We start from the raw sequence: 18,559 nt of genomic DNA on the forward strand, positions 1-18,559 counted from the left end.
TTCAACCCGCTTTTACAAAAAAAGACCTTCTGGAAACTCTGTTAAATCATTCTCATTAGAAAGAGCATGTTTCAACACCCCTCTAAGAAAGTAGGGTTGGTGTTTCATTGCTGACGTATAAAGCCCTAAAAATAGGGACAAAGTTGAGGACATTGCTATGGCAGTGTCAGATGCATTCTATTATTGTTTCATCTTGTTTGTTTTATATAGACATCATTACTACTATTATATTGCATTGGTCCATGGTGACATTGTCACTACCAGCTCAGGCACTTGACTCAGCAACCCCATCACCATAGGAGGCCCGCCTCATAGCCATGCTGTTAGGATATGGTTTGAGCCTAACAAGTTGTCCAGGCAATATATGTGTTCTGTGACTAATATGAATATGTATTGTGTGACTTTAAAGTTTTACTGCTGATTCATTATAATGCTGAGTCATGCTGTAATTAGATAATCACTGGTTGTAAATGTATTTAAGAAAGGTACTGTAACGTATTCAGATATGCTACTATAGTGTGTGGAGTTGCTATCATTGTGCTATCATCGTTGGATGGATCTGCTACCATCGTGGTTTGTGAACCAGAGTGAGTTTGTTATTCTAACCAACTACTGTTTGTGTGGTAAGAAGATATTTGTATCACTGGACTGATTTAACTGGCAAAGACTTGGATTGATTTAAAGACTATGAGATTGTTTTTTCACTATAAAGTAAACTTTTGATAAACCAGTTTGCACATCTCTTATTCATTTCTCTGTGCTCTACACTCTGCTGGTTGGTAACACAACAACAATATCCTTAACATTGGTTATGGGCCCAGAGCCAACCAGAACTAACTAGGATTGTTAAGAGCTAAACTGAGAGTTAATGTGAACAGTACAAACTGTGTTTGTGATATACAATCCAAGTGAAGATGGCACTAGAACAAGCAGCAAATTTTTCCATGATAACCCGGCTGGATGGAACAAACTATGTATCCTGGTCTACAAAATGTAATCTACTTTTGCATAGAGAAGGACTGTGGGACATAGTTAATAATCCACCGGATGTAACAGCATGGAATCCTGCTGATGAGGAAGATGCAAAGAAATTAGCCAAGTTTAACAGAGACAATGAACGAGCTCTTTGCATTATTGGACTAACACTGGGTGACCAGCAGCTTGTCCATATTCGTGGCGAAGAGTCTGCTGCTAGGTGTTGGACCAAGTTGAAGAGACTATACGTTTGTGACTCTGTGGGTGCTCATATTTATCTCACACGGAGATTATTTAAACAACATCTTCTTAAAGGTGGAGATATGATGGCTCATTTGGAATCCATGACCAGAATTTTCCAGGAGCTGCATGAAAAGGAGCTTGTTTTCTCAGAACTACAAGTTTATATAATTCTTTCTTCTTTGGACGATAGTTATGACGACGATGTTTCTTCGTTAGAGGTTTTGTCCGGAGATGAACTGACATTGGCTGGCATAACCGGTAGGTTATTGGAAGAATCCAAAAGAAGACAAGAAAGGGATCAGTTGAGAGTGCAACAACCAAAAGAAGAAAAAATGTATGCAATATCAGCTACGGGTGGGTTTCTTTGTTCAGGATCCCAAGCCTGTAGTTTGGTTTCTTCCTCGAGGTTCCAAAGTCTTGTGTGGGTATCTGTCCGGTTCCCAAGCCAGCAATTGGGCACCTTATCCTAGGTTCCCAAGCCTAAAGTGGGTATCTTATATTGTTCCCAAGCCAAAGTCCATACTGTTTGTATGAACTGCCAAATTCCAACGATCACTTATTTATTATTGAATTTACACACCACGTTCTTTAGCATTGCTTCTGGGAATTGATACTGTCAACCTGACGATGTAACTGAAGGCTCTGGAAACACGCAAATAAGATGTGGTTCTGGAACCCAACAAACATCTTGTCTTTCAGGCCAATAAAATGAATGAGCAGGGCCTCGCGGATGCATAAATGTTACCAACGCATCATTTTGTTCGATCAAAATTTCCACAACGTTGCCTACCCACCATTTTTTGTTATAAATGCAGGCAACATAACAACCAGGAAATATGTCGGCCAATTTTAAATTCAGATTGATGGTATTGGACATTTTGGCCACAAAGTTAATTGTATCATTTGAAACTTTGCTGACAGAAATCAAATTTGAATCAACTGGCACAAACTGGTGATGATCTCTTGTGCCAGCTATTGTCCTGCTAACTTCCCATCTTTCTTCTTGCAGCATCCTGCTGTCTTCGATTTATTCCTTTGGAATGTATATATATTTAAGTCCGTGAATGTTTCTGTCTCAAAAGTTGAACAGATCTGTCAGCGTCAGTATTTGGTTGGTTGATGGTCACTGGAGGCTGGCTTGAGCAGCCAAATGCTTAGTCGTGCTGCCAACTCCATTGCATGGTGATTTGGTAAAACAAAATCACATGGTGAAACATTCCCAGCCACCTGGAACTAGCCAAAAATGCAATGCATGGAGGCAAAAAATGGGGCGTGTGGAGGTTGAAATCGCAACACACAGAGATGGCAATCAGCAATGATGTGCTGTGGCGATCCCCGCAGCCTGGAACGGGTCTAAAACGGGGCATGCAGAGGCCAAAAACGCAATGTGCGGAGGCTGAAAATGGCCGGCAGGTGGGCGGGGCTTTGGCAACATTCGGTGTATAAAATGCACCGCAATTTTCACCCACTTTTAGTGCATTTTATAATCTGAAAAGTATGGTAATTATTATAACATTCATAAACTGGAACTAATTCAATTAATCATGGCACTTCCTTTCCATTGGCCACCAGTGGAATGAATACCTCTTGCATAATTTAAATAGTGAGATGGGCAGTGCCTAAACTGATAAATAAATAATAAATAAATAAAAATACTAATTCCTATTCCTTTATAAATTTTTTGTATCCTAAAGTGACTTCATCAGCATCAAAAACATTTCAGAATAGCTGCATTGTTCATACTGTCACTTATTTAACTTTGGCTTTCATACATTTTCATATATATATATATATATATATATATATATATATTTATTTGATTTATGTGCCGCCCTTCTCCGGAGACTCAGGGCGGCTTACAATGCGTTAAGCAATAGCCTTCATTCTTTTGTATATTTTATACAAAGTCAGCTTATTGCCCCCACAAACTGGGTCCTCATTTCACCTACCTTAGAAAGGATGGAAGGCTGAGTCAACCTTGAGCCTTGGAGAGATTCGAACCAGCAGAAATTGCAGGCAGTTGTGTTAATAACAGGGTGCACTAAACCACTGTACTATCAAGGCTCTTTCACTTTATATTATTAATACTGAAAAATGGTGATTATGATTGAAACTCTTAAAATATCATGCTATCTTCTAATGAAGATTCTCTATCATTGCCATTCTGAGAAAGGAAAAAGAATACAGATAAAATATGCAATTTTAAACATGCTATAAAATAAGGTTTTTTAAGTGTAACTTACGTTGAAAATGCATTATTTTGATTTTCACAGCGTATTCCCTTGCAGCGATCAGGTTCATTTGTTTCATAATAAAAATAGAGCTGATTAAGTCCATTTGCAAAAGCTAGCAGTACAAGACAGTAGATGAACAGAAATTTTAAAATATCCAGTAGCATTCTTCCAAGAGAGATCTGCAGTGGTCCCAAGTGAGAATTTGCAGTGAATAATGATATTAGACGCAAAGAACTAAAAATATTTGCAATAGCAAACAGGGCCTCTGCAACCAGTGTTGGATGCCACATATCCCAGCTCTGTCTTGCAAGCAGCCCACTGTACTGTAAACAAAATAATGAGAGAATATTAACAAGTCTTTCTCTATTGTAGCAAATCTTTAAATTATACTTTTATTTTTCTATGAATTCAAGAGTATGCCCAAAATAAAGCTCATTCATTCATTCATTCATTCAAAAGATAGTGTTGCATCTTTCAGCCAACTCTGAGCAGCTTCCAAAGAAAGATTTATATATATATATGTGTGTGTGTGTGTGTGTGTGTGTTAATGAAACACAACTGCAGTTAAAACATAAAAAATTAAAAACAGAAAAAACTGGTGCCAATTCATGCTAACATACCATAATCTAATCTCCCAACGCTTGAGACAAAAAACAGGTTGTATTGGTTGTATAACTATCCCAGGCCCTCTAAAGCAGTAGTAGGTTTCAACTCCTGGCATTACTGGTTCGCTACCGGTAGTGTGCGGGAGCGTGCACGCACTTTGTGCACGCACAGAGATTCTGCGCACGCGCAGAGCATTTTTGATGACGTCTGGGCATGTGGGTGGAGCCTCCCGCCACCGCTATTGGTTCGCCACACCACTGCTCTAGGGGTCATCAACAAATGTGACCAGTGCCACTTCAGTGTTATGCCCTGGCCTTAACCCAGACTAATAGATAATCCAGATAATCCACCTTATCCAGAGTCTTTTGTAGCTCTACTCCAACCATCCTCTCAACAACTTTCCCTAAAAAGATGAAAATTGTCCAATATTTGGGGTTGAAGGATGATCTCTTGAGAAGGGAGCATATCACTGTCTCCTTCACGGCAGGCAGACAGTACTATCCATTCCTGCAGAGAGACATTAATCACCACTTGGACCCAACCACATGCCACCTCCTGGGGCATGGATCCAGAACACAAGTACTCTCAACTCACAGCCTCAAGGACCCCTCCGCTTCCTCAAGAATAACTGGCTTGAACTCCTCCCAGATAACAAGGCTCAGACATATCTCCATTATATCCAAGGAGTCTGCCCAGAGTCCAATTCTGATTAAAGTTGAGCAGCTTTATCTAAAAGATGCCGAAAATATTCTTGCAAGGATTCTCCTGGTTCCTCCTTACCCAGGAGAGATCTGGTTATGTGAAAGAGGGCTGCTGGTTAGCTATGAGCAAGAGAAGTAATAACACTGCCACTCTTATTGCCACAAAGTAGATCCTAATACAGGCTTTTACCTGTGCTTGGTTGGCCTTGCTCTTTGTAATCCTCCAGCAGCACTCTTTTATGTTGCTTCATCTCTCTGAGCCACTTGGTGTGCCGTGAAGCTCTGTGAGATGAGGTGCGATTTGGTCCATCGCTCCCATCACCTATTCATTCCAAGCTGCAATGAAAGCGTCTGCCAAATCATGCTGAACCATGCAACAGAGTTTCAGGAAAAACCCTGAGCAGAGTTTCAGGAAAAACCCTATTGGGTGTATCAGGTGCCTTGATACACCCAATGGTATATCAATAGAGCAATGGAGGGTGATGTCTGTGGAGAACTCTAGCATCAATAGTTCATACATGGCAGGGGAGTGATGTTAATGTCCTCCAAATTCAGATCATGACAACACATAACCCCAATGCCATTTTTTACAAAGTGGCAACTATCTAGAGCTTCTTTCATCTCTTATTTTACTGTTCTGTGACAGAACAGTGAATTCAGATTCTCTATGCAGAGAATAGGGATACCTTTCTCATAAAGGATTGCACATTACTGAAGAAATGTGAGCTATGAACCAAATTAGTAAAAGTGTTAAAACAACTTAATCAAAAATCTAGTTTAGATAGATTTCATTTAGAAATAAGGCTACAAGCAGCCCCATATCAACCTCTCCCTACTAGTTGCTACTAGTTGCCAGGGAATGGGCAACTAGTAGCAAACAGTTGCTGTGAAACTAGAATAAGACATAGTTTTATTCCCTAAAGTAGGTTAGTCAAAGAGCAATTTCAGATACACTTGGGAGGAATAGGAAGCAAGAGTCACAAAAATGGTAGAGAATAGATGTCACAGGAAATTATTTTCATTTTTTTGTCACAGGGACTAAGAGGATTGATAATGGAAATGGATCACCACATATGTTTGGTTCCATTTCTGTCATTTTTGATCCCTGAAATATGGAATGTCTAATATAAAACATGGAGAAAGATGACTGTGTCACATCTTACAAGTAATAATAATATAAAACTGATCACTGGGAGAAATTAATGATATATACACATGGTACATGGAATCATTAAATGGGTTTTCTAACTTGTATGCCAATTATAGAAGAGACACAGAGTTAGTTGATTTCTAGGAACTGAAAGTGGCAATTTCCTACATTTCTTGGTCCTAGACGTTGGATGTCTAAATAAACTTAAGAATAAACTTAAAAGAATTTGTAACCATAAACTGAGATGATGAACACTTACTGGTAGTCCTTGTTTAGCAACTGCCACATTTAGAGACAGTTCACAGTTACAACAGTGCTGAAAAAGTAACTTTATGATCAGTCCTCACATTTACAACCTTCACAGATTTGTAAATTAAAGGAAATAAGATCACAAGAGCAGTTGTGATTTCATTTAGTGACTATTTTACTTAATGACCAACTGTGATAGTTAAACACGGGCTACCTGTATTTAGATGGATTAAGAAAAATAGATATGGAACATTCAAAGAAAATATCAAACATCTAGTATTTGTTAGGGTTTGTTACCTTTGAAAATGCAACTATTTTCAGTGATATTGTTGCCAGGTATAGAGAATTCATAACAAAATCCATCAGATTCCACCAGTCATGAATGTAATCTTGCAGGCCACCATCCCACATTTGTTTAATTTCACCCCAAATAAATCCTATAAATATAAAAAGCAAAGATTAATTACATAACTAATTATTTAAGTAATCATTTTATAGTTTTAAATTTTAAGTCTAATTATTTCAGTTTCCATAATGAATAGAATCAGGGCTGCAGAAATATGGATAGCTACTAAGTGGCAACAAAGAGCTACAAAAAACTCTAACTGTAATCTCCATCTAGATGTTCCCAAACCAGATTTGATAGTCTCAGCCATAGAAAGTTGTCTACCATCAGTTGCTTCTGTTAAACTTGCAGTGCCATCCGTTTCATTCCCACTGGTTTAAAAGTGAGAACTCAGATTTATACTTGTCCTTAAAAACTTGTGTGTGTGTGTGTGTGTGTGTGTGTTTGTGTGTGTGTGTGTGTGTTGATCAATGAATCAATTCTCTGGTTATAAAATCTTTTTCTTTTCTTTCAAAGGTGTCAGGTGAATGACATTCAAGAGAAATTGCATGATGAAAATTTTAGTCATCTACAATTAGCTTTAGAAAATAAATACTTTATAACTGAAAACCATTAACAGCACATGTTTATTCTCCACAAACCATGATTGAGTTGATATAGTTTTCTTGGAAATGATTATTTGTAATTAATATAAGTTTGTGCTTTTAAAAAGGGTTAAAGTCAGTAGTAGTACCTACAGAAGTTTCTTTCTGCCCAAGAGACAAATCAAAAACAACATGAGAATGATCTTAAATACCGTTTAGATGGATAACACCGGAGGGAATGCTGGTGTTGTGGCAAGGGAAAAAAATTAAAGTGGATTCACAGAGCAAAACACGGAATCTTCACGACCAAGTGATGGGTATAGAAGGAGTAAATAGTAACAGGGAGGAGCCAGAACAGAGGACTAAAGGGGCCCAAAGACAGGAAGAGCAGGAAAAGGTACTAGAGGAAGGAGATAAAGAAGAAGAAGGGGAACTTCAAGAGGAAGAAGGAGTGAGAACAAGAGTGAAGAGAAGGGACAGGAAGTAATAGGAAATACCGCGTAGTAGAACCACAAAGTAATGGAACAAAATTTAAAAATTATATCATTAAATGTAAATGGTCTTAACTCTCCGGTTAAATGATATCAAATTTTTAGAAAAGTGGCAAAACAAAAAATGAATAAGAATAAGAATAAGAATAATTTTATTTCTATACCGCCCTTCTCCCGAAGGACTCAGGGCGGTGTACAGCCTATTAAAAGCACAAGACAAACATCAATTTAAATAATTTAAAATTATTAAATAATTTGGCTCAATTTAAAACCCCAGAAATTTAAAACACCCAATTTAAAATTATTATGTTGATAGCCCGGCCTGGCGGAACAACAGGGTCTTGAGTGCACAGCGAAATACCTGGAGGTCGGAGATCTTACACACTTGTGTGCGTAAAATAATCTTATGCACACAATCTTACAAATATTGTGTGCCTCCAAGAGGTGACATAAGGAAACAGGATGAAAAATACTTACAATGTAAAAAATTAGGGAATCATTTGTAGCATTAGCAAAAGAAAAGAAAAGAGGAATAGTGGTGTACATTAGAGAAGGAATAGAGGGTAATTTGAGATATGTAGATTCAGCAGGAAGAATATTGATGATAGAGGTAAAATTAGAACATAAAAATATTTTATTGGTGGTCATCTACGCGCCGAATAGTGGACAGCTAGAATTTTACAAAAAAGTACACGAAAAGATAATAGAAGAAAAAACAGAGAACATATGTTTAATTGGCGATTTCATCACAATTGTAGATGTAAAAAAGGATTATAGCAGTGATCAGAATAACAAAAAAAAAAAAAAAGAAAAAGAAAGAAAGAAAGAAAGAAAAGAAAAATGTACTTCCTAGAACTTTTATGGACGTAGTAGAAGAACTACATTTAATAAACAGTTGGAGATTCTGCAACCCCGAGGTAAAGAAATTTACACATTATTCCAATCCACACAAGTCCTGGTCCAGAATAGACATGGCATGGATAAACAAAGGCACTTATGCAAGAGGTAGAAACAGTAGAAATAATGCCAAATAATTGGGCTGACCATAACCCTGTAATGCTGATATGGAAAGGACATCAAAGGGAAAACAGGAGATGGACGTTGAGCCCACAGATAATGAAGGAAAAGGAATATTTAGAACAAATGAAAAAGGAATTAGAGTTGTTCTTTAGAGACAATACAAAATACCATACTTCCCTTCAGAATCTGTGGAACACAATGAAAGTTTATGTGAGAGGATTAACAATAGCCTACAGTGCAAAACGAAAAAAAAAGAAAGGGAAAAAGAATATAATAATGTGCAGGAAGAGATCAAAAATTGGGAAGAAAAATTACAAGATAAACATGGGGTGAGCAAATTAGAGGTAAATGGATGGCAGCTAAACATAAATTGAATATATTGGAACAGGAAAATTATGCAAAGGCCTTGAAATTTATAAAACAGAATTATTTTGAAAACGCGAATAAGCCAGGGAGATGGCTTGCTTATAGATTAAGAAAACAAAGGGAGAAAAGAACAATTCAGCAATTACAGGATAAAAGTGGTAAAATGCAATATAGTTTAGAAAAGAAAAAGGAGATAGCATGTAAATTTTTTCAAGAACTCTATGAGCAAGATAAAGTGACAGATGATGAAATAAATCAATATCTAAATGGGGAGGGAATGTCGGCCTTAACAGAGGAAGAAAGGGAGATATTAAATAGGGATATTACTATAGAAGAGTTAAGAGAGGCGATTAAGAAACAAAAAAACAACAAAACCCCAGGGACGGATGGATTACCAAGTGAATTTTCTAAAGGACTAGGAGATGTATTGGATTGGATATTATTAGAAACTTGTAATGAGGCATTAATAGAGGCAAGGCTACCAGATTCGTGGAGAAAGGCACACATTTCATTGACACTGAAGGAAGGAGCAGATATAGCACAGATAAAAAATTATAGACCAATCTCTTTATTAAACACTGATTACAAAATTTTTATGAATATAATGGCAAATAGGATGAAAAAAATATTAAATTGTAGAATACACCTGGATCAAAATGGGTTTTTACCAATAAAAAATAATATAAGAACTGTAATTAATGTATTAGAATATTATGAAGTGCATCAGAGAGGCAGGTAGCCATGGTCTTTCTGGATGCCTTTGACCAGGTCAATTGGCAATTTATGCTTCAGCAAATAAAAAACATGAGAATGATCTTAAATACATTGGAATATGTATTCCAATGTGTGTAATACACATACCAACAAATGGTGAAACAAATGGTGTTGATCTTCCTAGATGCACAGAAAGCATTTGATAACGTAAGTTGGCAATTTATGTTATTACAACTAAAATTTATGGACTTGGTGAGAGATTTATGAGGCAATATATCACAAGCAAATGGCAAAGGTGATGGTAAATGGAGATACAATAGAGAACTTTAATATTAAAAAAGTCACAAGACAAGGATGTCCACTATTTCCTTTACTATTTATATTGACATTGGAAGTGTTAAATAGAAATATTGGAGAAGATACAGAAATTGAAGGTATGGAAATAAAAAAGGAACAATATAAATTACAGGCATTCGCAAAATGGACTTAAATTAATTAGGAAAATAGAAGAATATGGTGAAGTTGCAGGACTGAAAATAAATAAAGAAAAAACCAAAATAATACTTGTTACAGTATTATTTTGTTACAGTATTATTTTGTTACAGTATTATTACAATAATTGTTAATAATGTTACAGACACACAGAAAAAAAACAGCTAATGAAGAGGATAGGCATTCAGATAGTCAAGAAAGTTAAATATTTAGGAATTCAACTAATGGCAAGATGTGTAACTATTAAAGAAGATAACTACTATAAACTGGTGCAACAAATCAAAATAGTTTGGAGAAGTGGAAAAATCTGCAACTGTCATTGATAGGAAGAATAGCTACTATAAAAATAAATATCTTGCCGAGAGTATTATATTTATTTCAAACAATACCGATAAAACTGGAAAAATACTTTGAAGAGTTAAATAAAACATTATTAAATATTTAATGTTTTATTTAATATTAATAAAACATAATATTAAGATATATTTGGCAAGGAAAAAAGCAAGGATAAGTGAAATTGTTGCAAGATTTTAAAAACAGATTTGTGCTGCCAGATTGGGAGTTATACTATCAGGCTTCGGTACTTACTTGGATGAAAGAATGGATTGGTTTGAGGCACAAAAGATTATTGACTTTGGAGGGACATGATCTCCAATTGAGCTGGCATGCTTTTTTATGATATGGAAAAAACAAAATACATAAGTATTTCCAAAGACATTACATTAGAAACACATTATTATTAGTATGGGAGAAAATTAAAGAACATCACTATTTGAAAATACTGGTCTGGCTCTCCACAATGGAGGCACTGATTCATCCAAATGTTATTGATATGGAAAATATTACTAGATATAGAGACATTCTGAATGAAAAGGGGGAACTTAAAACTAAACAGGAACTGAGTGGTCAAGGGATTGATATAGCATGGTGGTCACAAGTGCAGATACAATCCCGATATGAGAAGGATGCTAAAATGTATGGTTTCTATAAAGAACTAACAGAATTAGACCAGATATTAACAGAGACAAGGCCTTGGTAGTACAGTGGTCTAAAGCACCCTGTTATTAACACAGCTGCCTGCAATTACTGCAGGTTTGAATCTTACCAGGCTCAAGGTTGACTCAGCCTTCCATCCTTTCTAAGGTAGGTTAAATGAGGACCCAGTTTGTGGGGGCAATAAGCTGACTTTGTATAAATATACAAAAGTATGAAGGCTATTGCTTAACGCATTGTAAGCCGCCCTGAGTCTCCGGAGAAGGGCGGCATATAAATCAAATTAAAAAAAAAACTAATAAAGAAAATATATAGCTATTTATTAAGTATCAAGATGGAAGATGAGCAAGTAAAGGAGACAATGATAGTATGGGCTAAAAATTTTGGTTATCCAATTGAGTTAGATAAATAGCAAAAACTATGGGATAGAAATTATAAATTAACAGTGTCAACTGCATATAAAGAAAATCTTTATAAAATGTTTTATAGATGGCATTTTCCACCCTCAAGGTTAGCAAAGGATATGTCCGCAAAAATGTTGGAAATGCCATCAGATACCTGGTTCATACTATCATATGTGGTGGACATGCCTAAAAGGAAAAAAATATTGGACAATAATACATATATGGTTGGAAAAAATGGTAAAGCAACATATTGATTTGAAACCAGAAATATTTTTGTTGGGCATTTTACCAGATAAGTATAATAAGGGGAATGCATATCTGATTTTACATGTATTGACTGCAACTAGAATTGTATTTTCACAACAATGGAAAAGTGAAGAGATCCCTACAAATGAAAATGTGGTTTAAAAAATACTAGAATGTGCAGAAATGGACATGCTAACACTATTAATGAAAAGGAAGAAATTGCCTGGAGAGAAAGACATTTGAAAGAAAAACAGTATACCTTTTATTCAAATAGACATAGGTCATGGTCCAGAATAGATATGATGTGGATGTCAACTGACTTATCAGCTAAAGTACAAGATATAAACATTGAAGCAAGTATTTCGGCTGACCATAATCTGATTATAATTACATGGAAGGGACAAAGAAAGAGATTAAGATGGACTCTGAATCAAATAATATTAAATGAAAAAGAGTTTCAACAATTTGTGGAGAAAGAATTGGTTTTCTTTTTCAAGGAAAATAAAAAGGAAGATACCTCACTGCAAAATGTGTGGGATACAGTAAAAGCGTACATTTGAGGGTTGGCAATGACCTACCTGGGGAAAAAAAAACCTGGAAGAGGAATACAAGAAATTGGAGATGGATTTACAAAAAGACACGCAAAGTACGAGGATTAAAAATAAAATGGATTTGAAAAAGCATGAAATGAATTTAATTGAAAAGGAGGACTTGGCTTACAAAATAAAGATGTCTACACAATTTTTTTTGGAAAATGCTAATAAGCCAGGTAGATGGCTGGCATATAAAATGAAAAAGGAGAAAGGAAAAAAAACTAATTATCCAACTAATGGATGAAGAAGGGCATCTATGTTATCGAAATGAGGAAAAGAAAAAAGCAGTACAGAAATATTATGAGAAACTCTATAAACAAGAGACAATACCAGAAGAGAAGATTATACAATATTTAGAAAAGTCTAATTTACCAAAAATACCAGAAAAATACAAGGAGGCCTTGGAGGGAAGGATAACGATGATGGAAGTGATAGAGGGAATCAAAAAACAAAAGAACGGTAAAACCAGGTCCAGATGGGTTACCAGCAGAATTCTATAAAACTTTACAGGATGTAATTAGCAGTACAATGTTGGAAGTATTTAATGATCTTTTAGTGAATGCAAAAATACCTAATTCTCTAAGGATTTACAACAAGTTAAAAACTATAAACTGATTTCTTTGTTAAATGCGGATTATAAAATATTTGCATCAATAATGGCGAATAGATTGAAGAGGTTGTTAAGTGATTTTATACATGTAGATCAAAATGGTTTTTTACCAAAGAGACAAATTAGAGACAATATGAGGATAATTTTGAACACTTTGGAATATTATGAAGCACACCCAGAAAAGCAAATGGCATTGATGTTTCTTGACGCACAGAAGGCCTTTGACAATGTGAATTGGCAATTTATGATAAAACAACTACAGACTATGGAATTTGGGGGAAGATTTATAAATATGATTGAGACAATTTATAGCAAACAATCTGCAAAGGTGATAATAAATGGAGATATGACAGAGAAAGTTAATATCGTGAAAGGAACAAGGCAGGGATGCCCTCTATCCCCATAAATAGAAATATAAGACAAAATGAAGAGATAAAAGCGGTGAGAATTAAAAAAGAAGAGTATAAACTCCAAGCATTTGCAGATGATCTAGTGTTATTTTAGAGGAGCCATTAGAAGTAGGACCCAAACTGATAGAACAAATAGAAAAATATGGAGAGGTGGCAGGATTGAAAATTAACAAAGATAAAACAAAGATATTGGTAAAAAATATTACAGAGAAACAGAAAAGAGACTTAATGGAGAAACTAGATATTTAGATTATCAAAATGGTATTTAGAATACAATTAACAGCAACGTGTGCAACAATTAAAGATGATAATTATTATAAATTGAAAGGACAAATTGAAACGGACCTGGAGAGGTGGGGGAAACTGCAATTATCATTAATGGAAAGAATAGCAGTAATCAAGATGAACATATTACCTAGGCTGTTGTTTTTATTTCAAACAATACTGATAAAATTGGAAAAGAAATTTGAAAACTTGAACAGAATGATATTGAAATTTATATGGCAGGGGAAACAAAGGCAAGAATTAATGTGAAAATGTTACAAGATGCAAGACTAAAGGGAGGATTTGGCCTACCAAACTGGGAATTATACTACCAAGCAGCAGCATTATCTTGGATAAAAGAATGGATTGTATTAAGAAATACGAGATTACTGACTTTGGAGGGGCATAATTTACAACTGGGTTGGCATGCTTTTTTATGGTATGGGAAAAATAAGATGCATAGTTATTTTTTTACATTACATAATGTAAGAAATGTGTTATTATTAGTATGGGAGAAGATTAGAGAAAAACATTATCTGAAAATACCAACATGGCTTTCACCAATGAAAGCATTAGTACATCCAAATATTATTAATATGGGAAATACTGTTAGATATAAAGATATTTTATCAGCAACAGGGGAATTGAAAATGAAACAAGAACTAGAAGAACAAGAGATTGAAATGGAGTGATATACTCAGCTGCAAATGCAATTGAGATATGAAAAAGATGCAAAGCTATATGGTTTTTACTTGGAAATGACAATATTGAATTAGATATTCACAGGAACAGATGAGAAAATGATTAGGAAATTGTATACTTATTTACTTGGGGTAAAGTTGGAAGAAGAACAAGTTAAAGAAACAATGATAGCATGAGCAAAAAAATTTGGTTATATAATTGAGTTAGATAAATGGCAGCAATTATGGGAAAGAAATTATAAATTAACAATGGCCACAGCATATAAAGAAAACTTATACAAAATGTTCTATAGATGGCACATGTCACCAGAAAGATTGGCAAAAATGTTTAAAGATAAATCAGCTAAATGTTGGAAATTCCATCAGATACCAGGATCATATTATTACTTGTGGTAGACATATTCAGAAGCAAAAAATTATTGGGCAAAAATTTGAATATGGTTAGAAAAAATGATACAGCAACATATTGATTTAAAACCAGAACTGTTCCTGCTGGGTATCCTATCAGAGAAGTATAGTAGGGAAAATATATACTTGATTATACATGTAATAATGGCAGCAAGAATGGTATTTGCACAAAATTGGAAAGCAGAAAAAATTCCTACAAAGGGACAGGTAATTAAGAAAATATAGGAATGTGCAGAAATGAATAGAGTGACATTGGCAATTAAAGGGAAAGAAGAGTCAGAGTATTACAATATATGGGGAAAATTTTATCAATGGATAGAAAGTATACATAATAAATAATGTAAAAGTAAGAATTTTGGGAAGAATATGTTGTAGTACGTTAAAATTAAATGAAAGAGGAAAGATAATTGTATGCATTAAGAAAATGACGATAAATGTTGAAGATGATGGCACAAAAATGTTATACCCAGATGATACACGGATTGATTAATGATGTACAGGAATGATAGAAGAGATGTAATTATAAAGCAAAAAAGAATTTGAAATGAAGATGTTTGTAAATAGAAAATTGAGGCTGCTCGAATATCATTTTAGATTGAATTGAAAATGGAAACAACAAGGGAGTGGAAAAGGAGAGAGGAATAGAGAGAGGGAAGGAGGGGAGTAGGGAGGAAAGGAGAGAGAAGGATAGAAGAGAGGGAAAAGGAGAGGAAGAAAAGGGAGGGGAAAGAAGAGTAGGAAAGAGGGTCATCCAAAAGTAGGTACCCCAGTTCAGGGGTTCCTTCCCTCCCCTGGGGGAGGGGAGAGAGAGACCTGGGTAGATGTGGCTGGGGGGGGGTGTCATGTGACTGGGTGGGAGTGATGTTGAGTTGGCATGCCCATCCAGGCTTTGCGGCTCCCGATGTTTTGTTTTTGTGGAAAATGGGTCCAAGCGGCTCTTTGAGTGTTTAAGGTTGCAGACCCTTGATCTAAACAATGAGAAACTCCAACCAATGGAAGAAGACTGTATCCAAACTGAACCCAATAAGGAATGAAATAAAATGAAAAGAAATGAACCTGTACATGAATCTTTTGAGACATATGGATGGGAACATGTCACTCAGAGAATCAAATAACAACCAAGAGAATTGTCCCTGCTACTTAGTGCTTCCCAGGCCTGTGCAGTCACCCTGGAGCTGAGCAATCAAATTCATGTACTCCCCCTGGAAGAAAGCATACAGTCACTTGGAGAAGGGACATTATAAGTGTTACTGTGACTGGAAGAAAATTAGCCCAGACTTTCCCAAGAAAAAAAAGGCATGTATTGATGATTGGTGCTTAGAGAGCATTTCACCGAGGCAGCCTTCGGTGGCACCATCTTGGATCAGAATTCAATTCTTAAGGGAATGGAATCAGCAGTCTGTAGACTGAACAATCAATCTAGGGAAATACATTGTCTCCCTGGAGCAAAACTAAAAAATGTGGTTGAGACTCTTATTAAAATAATCAAGCCTACAGATTACTCTCCCTTTCTTCTTATTCATGTGGGGACAAATGATATAACAAAGAACCTGAAAACAATATTAAGAGACTATGAACAACTCATCAAGAAGGTTAAGGAGTTAGGAGCACATGTGGTGTTTTCATCAATATTTCCAACAAAGAATCAGCATCCAACAAGGGAACAAAGATTATAGAAATAAACCACCAGTTTAAGGGATACTGCCATCAAGAGAACTTCCTAGCCCACAGACTTTCTGCACATCACAAAATCCGGGAAGAATGTATTTGGAAAATGACTGTTCAGCTTATCTGAAGGGTTTTAAACTAAAAGTGAATGGGGAGGGTAACCAACCTTTAGGATTTTTAATCCCAAGCATAAACACCAAGATAATCTATCAAACAAGGAGGTGGGGAGTCATGGAAAGGAAGAAAAACTTAGATATAAAACAGGAGATGTAAGAAGCATACCCAGGAATAGCCATAAAAGCTTGGATGCTAACACTCAAAGTTAAAAGCTTGGATACTAACACTCAAAGTTTGAGGAACAAACAAGGTGAACTTAAAATATTAATATATGAGGGCGGGTATGATATAGTTGCCATTATTGAAACTTGGTTGGATGAAACTCACAAGTGGAATGTACTGATGGAAGGATACAAACTATTCAAAAGAAACAGGAAGTGGGGTTGCATTATATGTAAGAGATCACTACATCTCTACAGAAATTCATAAAACCAAGGATGAAAGTCTCCTTGAATAAAAGGAAAAAAGAATGACAGTGTCATAGACGTGCATTATAGGCCACCCAACCAAGCAGAAGAAACAGATGAACTTTTTGCTAATCAGTTAACTAATATATACACTGCTCAAAAAAATAAGGGGAACACAAAAATAAGACATCCTAGATCTGAATGAATGAAATATTTGCAGTAAATACTTTGTTCATTACATAGTTGAATGTGCGGACAACAAAATCACACAAAAATTATCAATGGAAATCAAATTTATCAACCCATCATGGAGGTCTGGATTTGGAGTTACACTCAAAATTAAAGTGGAAAAAAACACTGCAGGCTGATCCAACTTTGATGTAATGTCCTTAAAACAAGTCAAAATGAGGCTCAGTAGTGTGTGTGGCCTCCACGTGCCTGTATGACCTCCCTACAACGCCTGGGCATGCTCCTGATGAGGTGGCGGATGGTCTCCTGAGGGATCTCCTCCCACACATGGACTAAAGCATCCCCCAACTCCTGGACAGTCTGTGGTGCAATGTGGCATTGGTGGATGAAGCGAGACATGATGTCCCAGATGTGTCCAATTGGATTCAGGTCTGGGGAACAGGCAAGCCAGTCCATAGCATCAATGCCTTCGTCTTGCAGGAACTGCTGACACACTCCAGCCACATGAGGTCTAGCATTGTTGTGCATTAGGAGGAACTCAGGGCCAACTGCACCAGCATATGGTCTCACAAGGGGTCTGAGGATCTCATCTCGGTACCTAATGGCAGTCAGGCTACCTCTGGCGAGCACATGGAGGGCTGTGCGGCCCCCCAAAGAAATGCCACCCCACACCATTACTGACCCACTGCCAAACTGATCATGCTGGAGGATGTTGCAGGAAGCAGAACGTTCTCCATGGCGTCTCCAGACCCTGTCACATCTGTCACATGTGCTCAGTGTGAACCTGCGTTCATCTGTGAAGAGCACAGGGAGCCAGTGGCGAAGTTGCCAATCTTGGTGTTCTCTGGCAAATGCCAAACGTCCTGCACGGTGTTGGGCTGTAAGCACAACCCCCACCTGTGGACATTGGGCTCTCATACCACCCTCATGGAGTCTGTTTCTGACCGTTTGAGCAGCCACATGCACATTTGTGGCCCGCTGGAGGTTGTTTTGCAGGGCTCTGGCAGTGCTCCTCCTGTCCCTCCTTGCACAAAGGCAGAGGTAGCGGTCTTGATGCTGGGTTGTTGCCCTCCTATGGCCTCCTCCACGTCTCCTGATGTACTGGCCTGTCTCCTGGTAGGGCCTCCATGCTCTGGACACTACGCTGACAGACACAGCAAACCTTCTTGCCACAGCTCACATTGATGTGCCATCCTGGATGAGCTGCACTACCTGAGCCACTTGTGTGGGTTGTAGACTCCATCTCATGCTACCGCTAGAGTGACAGCACCGCGGAGCTTCCGGTGGCACCGCAGGCGCTGACAGACGCTCCTTTCGGACCGTCAGCCCCGCGATTTCATTAAAACTGCCAAGACAGCGCAAATCAGCTGTCTGGCGG

At 36.8% G+C, this 18,559-nt stretch overlaps 1 protein-coding gene across 2 annotated transcripts in view; it reads right to left on the bottom strand.

Moving 5' to 3' along the window:
- The window catches only part of TRPC4 (transient receptor potential cation channel subfamily C member 4), a 333,671-nt gene that overhangs the window by 161,070 nt on the left and 154,042 nt on the right, over positions 1-18,559 (bottom strand). For both annotated transcript variants that reach the window (XM_070935288.1, XM_070935287.1), the window contains 2 exons: positions 6,456-6,595; positions 3,462-3,775 (listed from right to left, as the gene is read on the bottom strand). In XM_070935288.1, the coding sequence (XP_070791389.1) occupies positions 3,462-3,775; positions 6,456-6,595 (454 nt within the window). The remainder of the gene's footprint in view (positions 1-3,461; positions 3,776-6,455; positions 6,596-18,559) is intronic.

This window comes from Pituophis catenifer, unplaced genomic scaffold (genome assembly GCF_029215685.1).
Source record: "Pituophis catenifer annectens isolate HBS135680 unplaced genomic scaffold, rPitCat1.0.hap2 SCAF_2, whole genome shotgun sequence".
NCBI lineage: Eukaryota > Metazoa > Chordata > Lepidosauria > Squamata > Colubridae > Pituophis > Pituophis catenifer.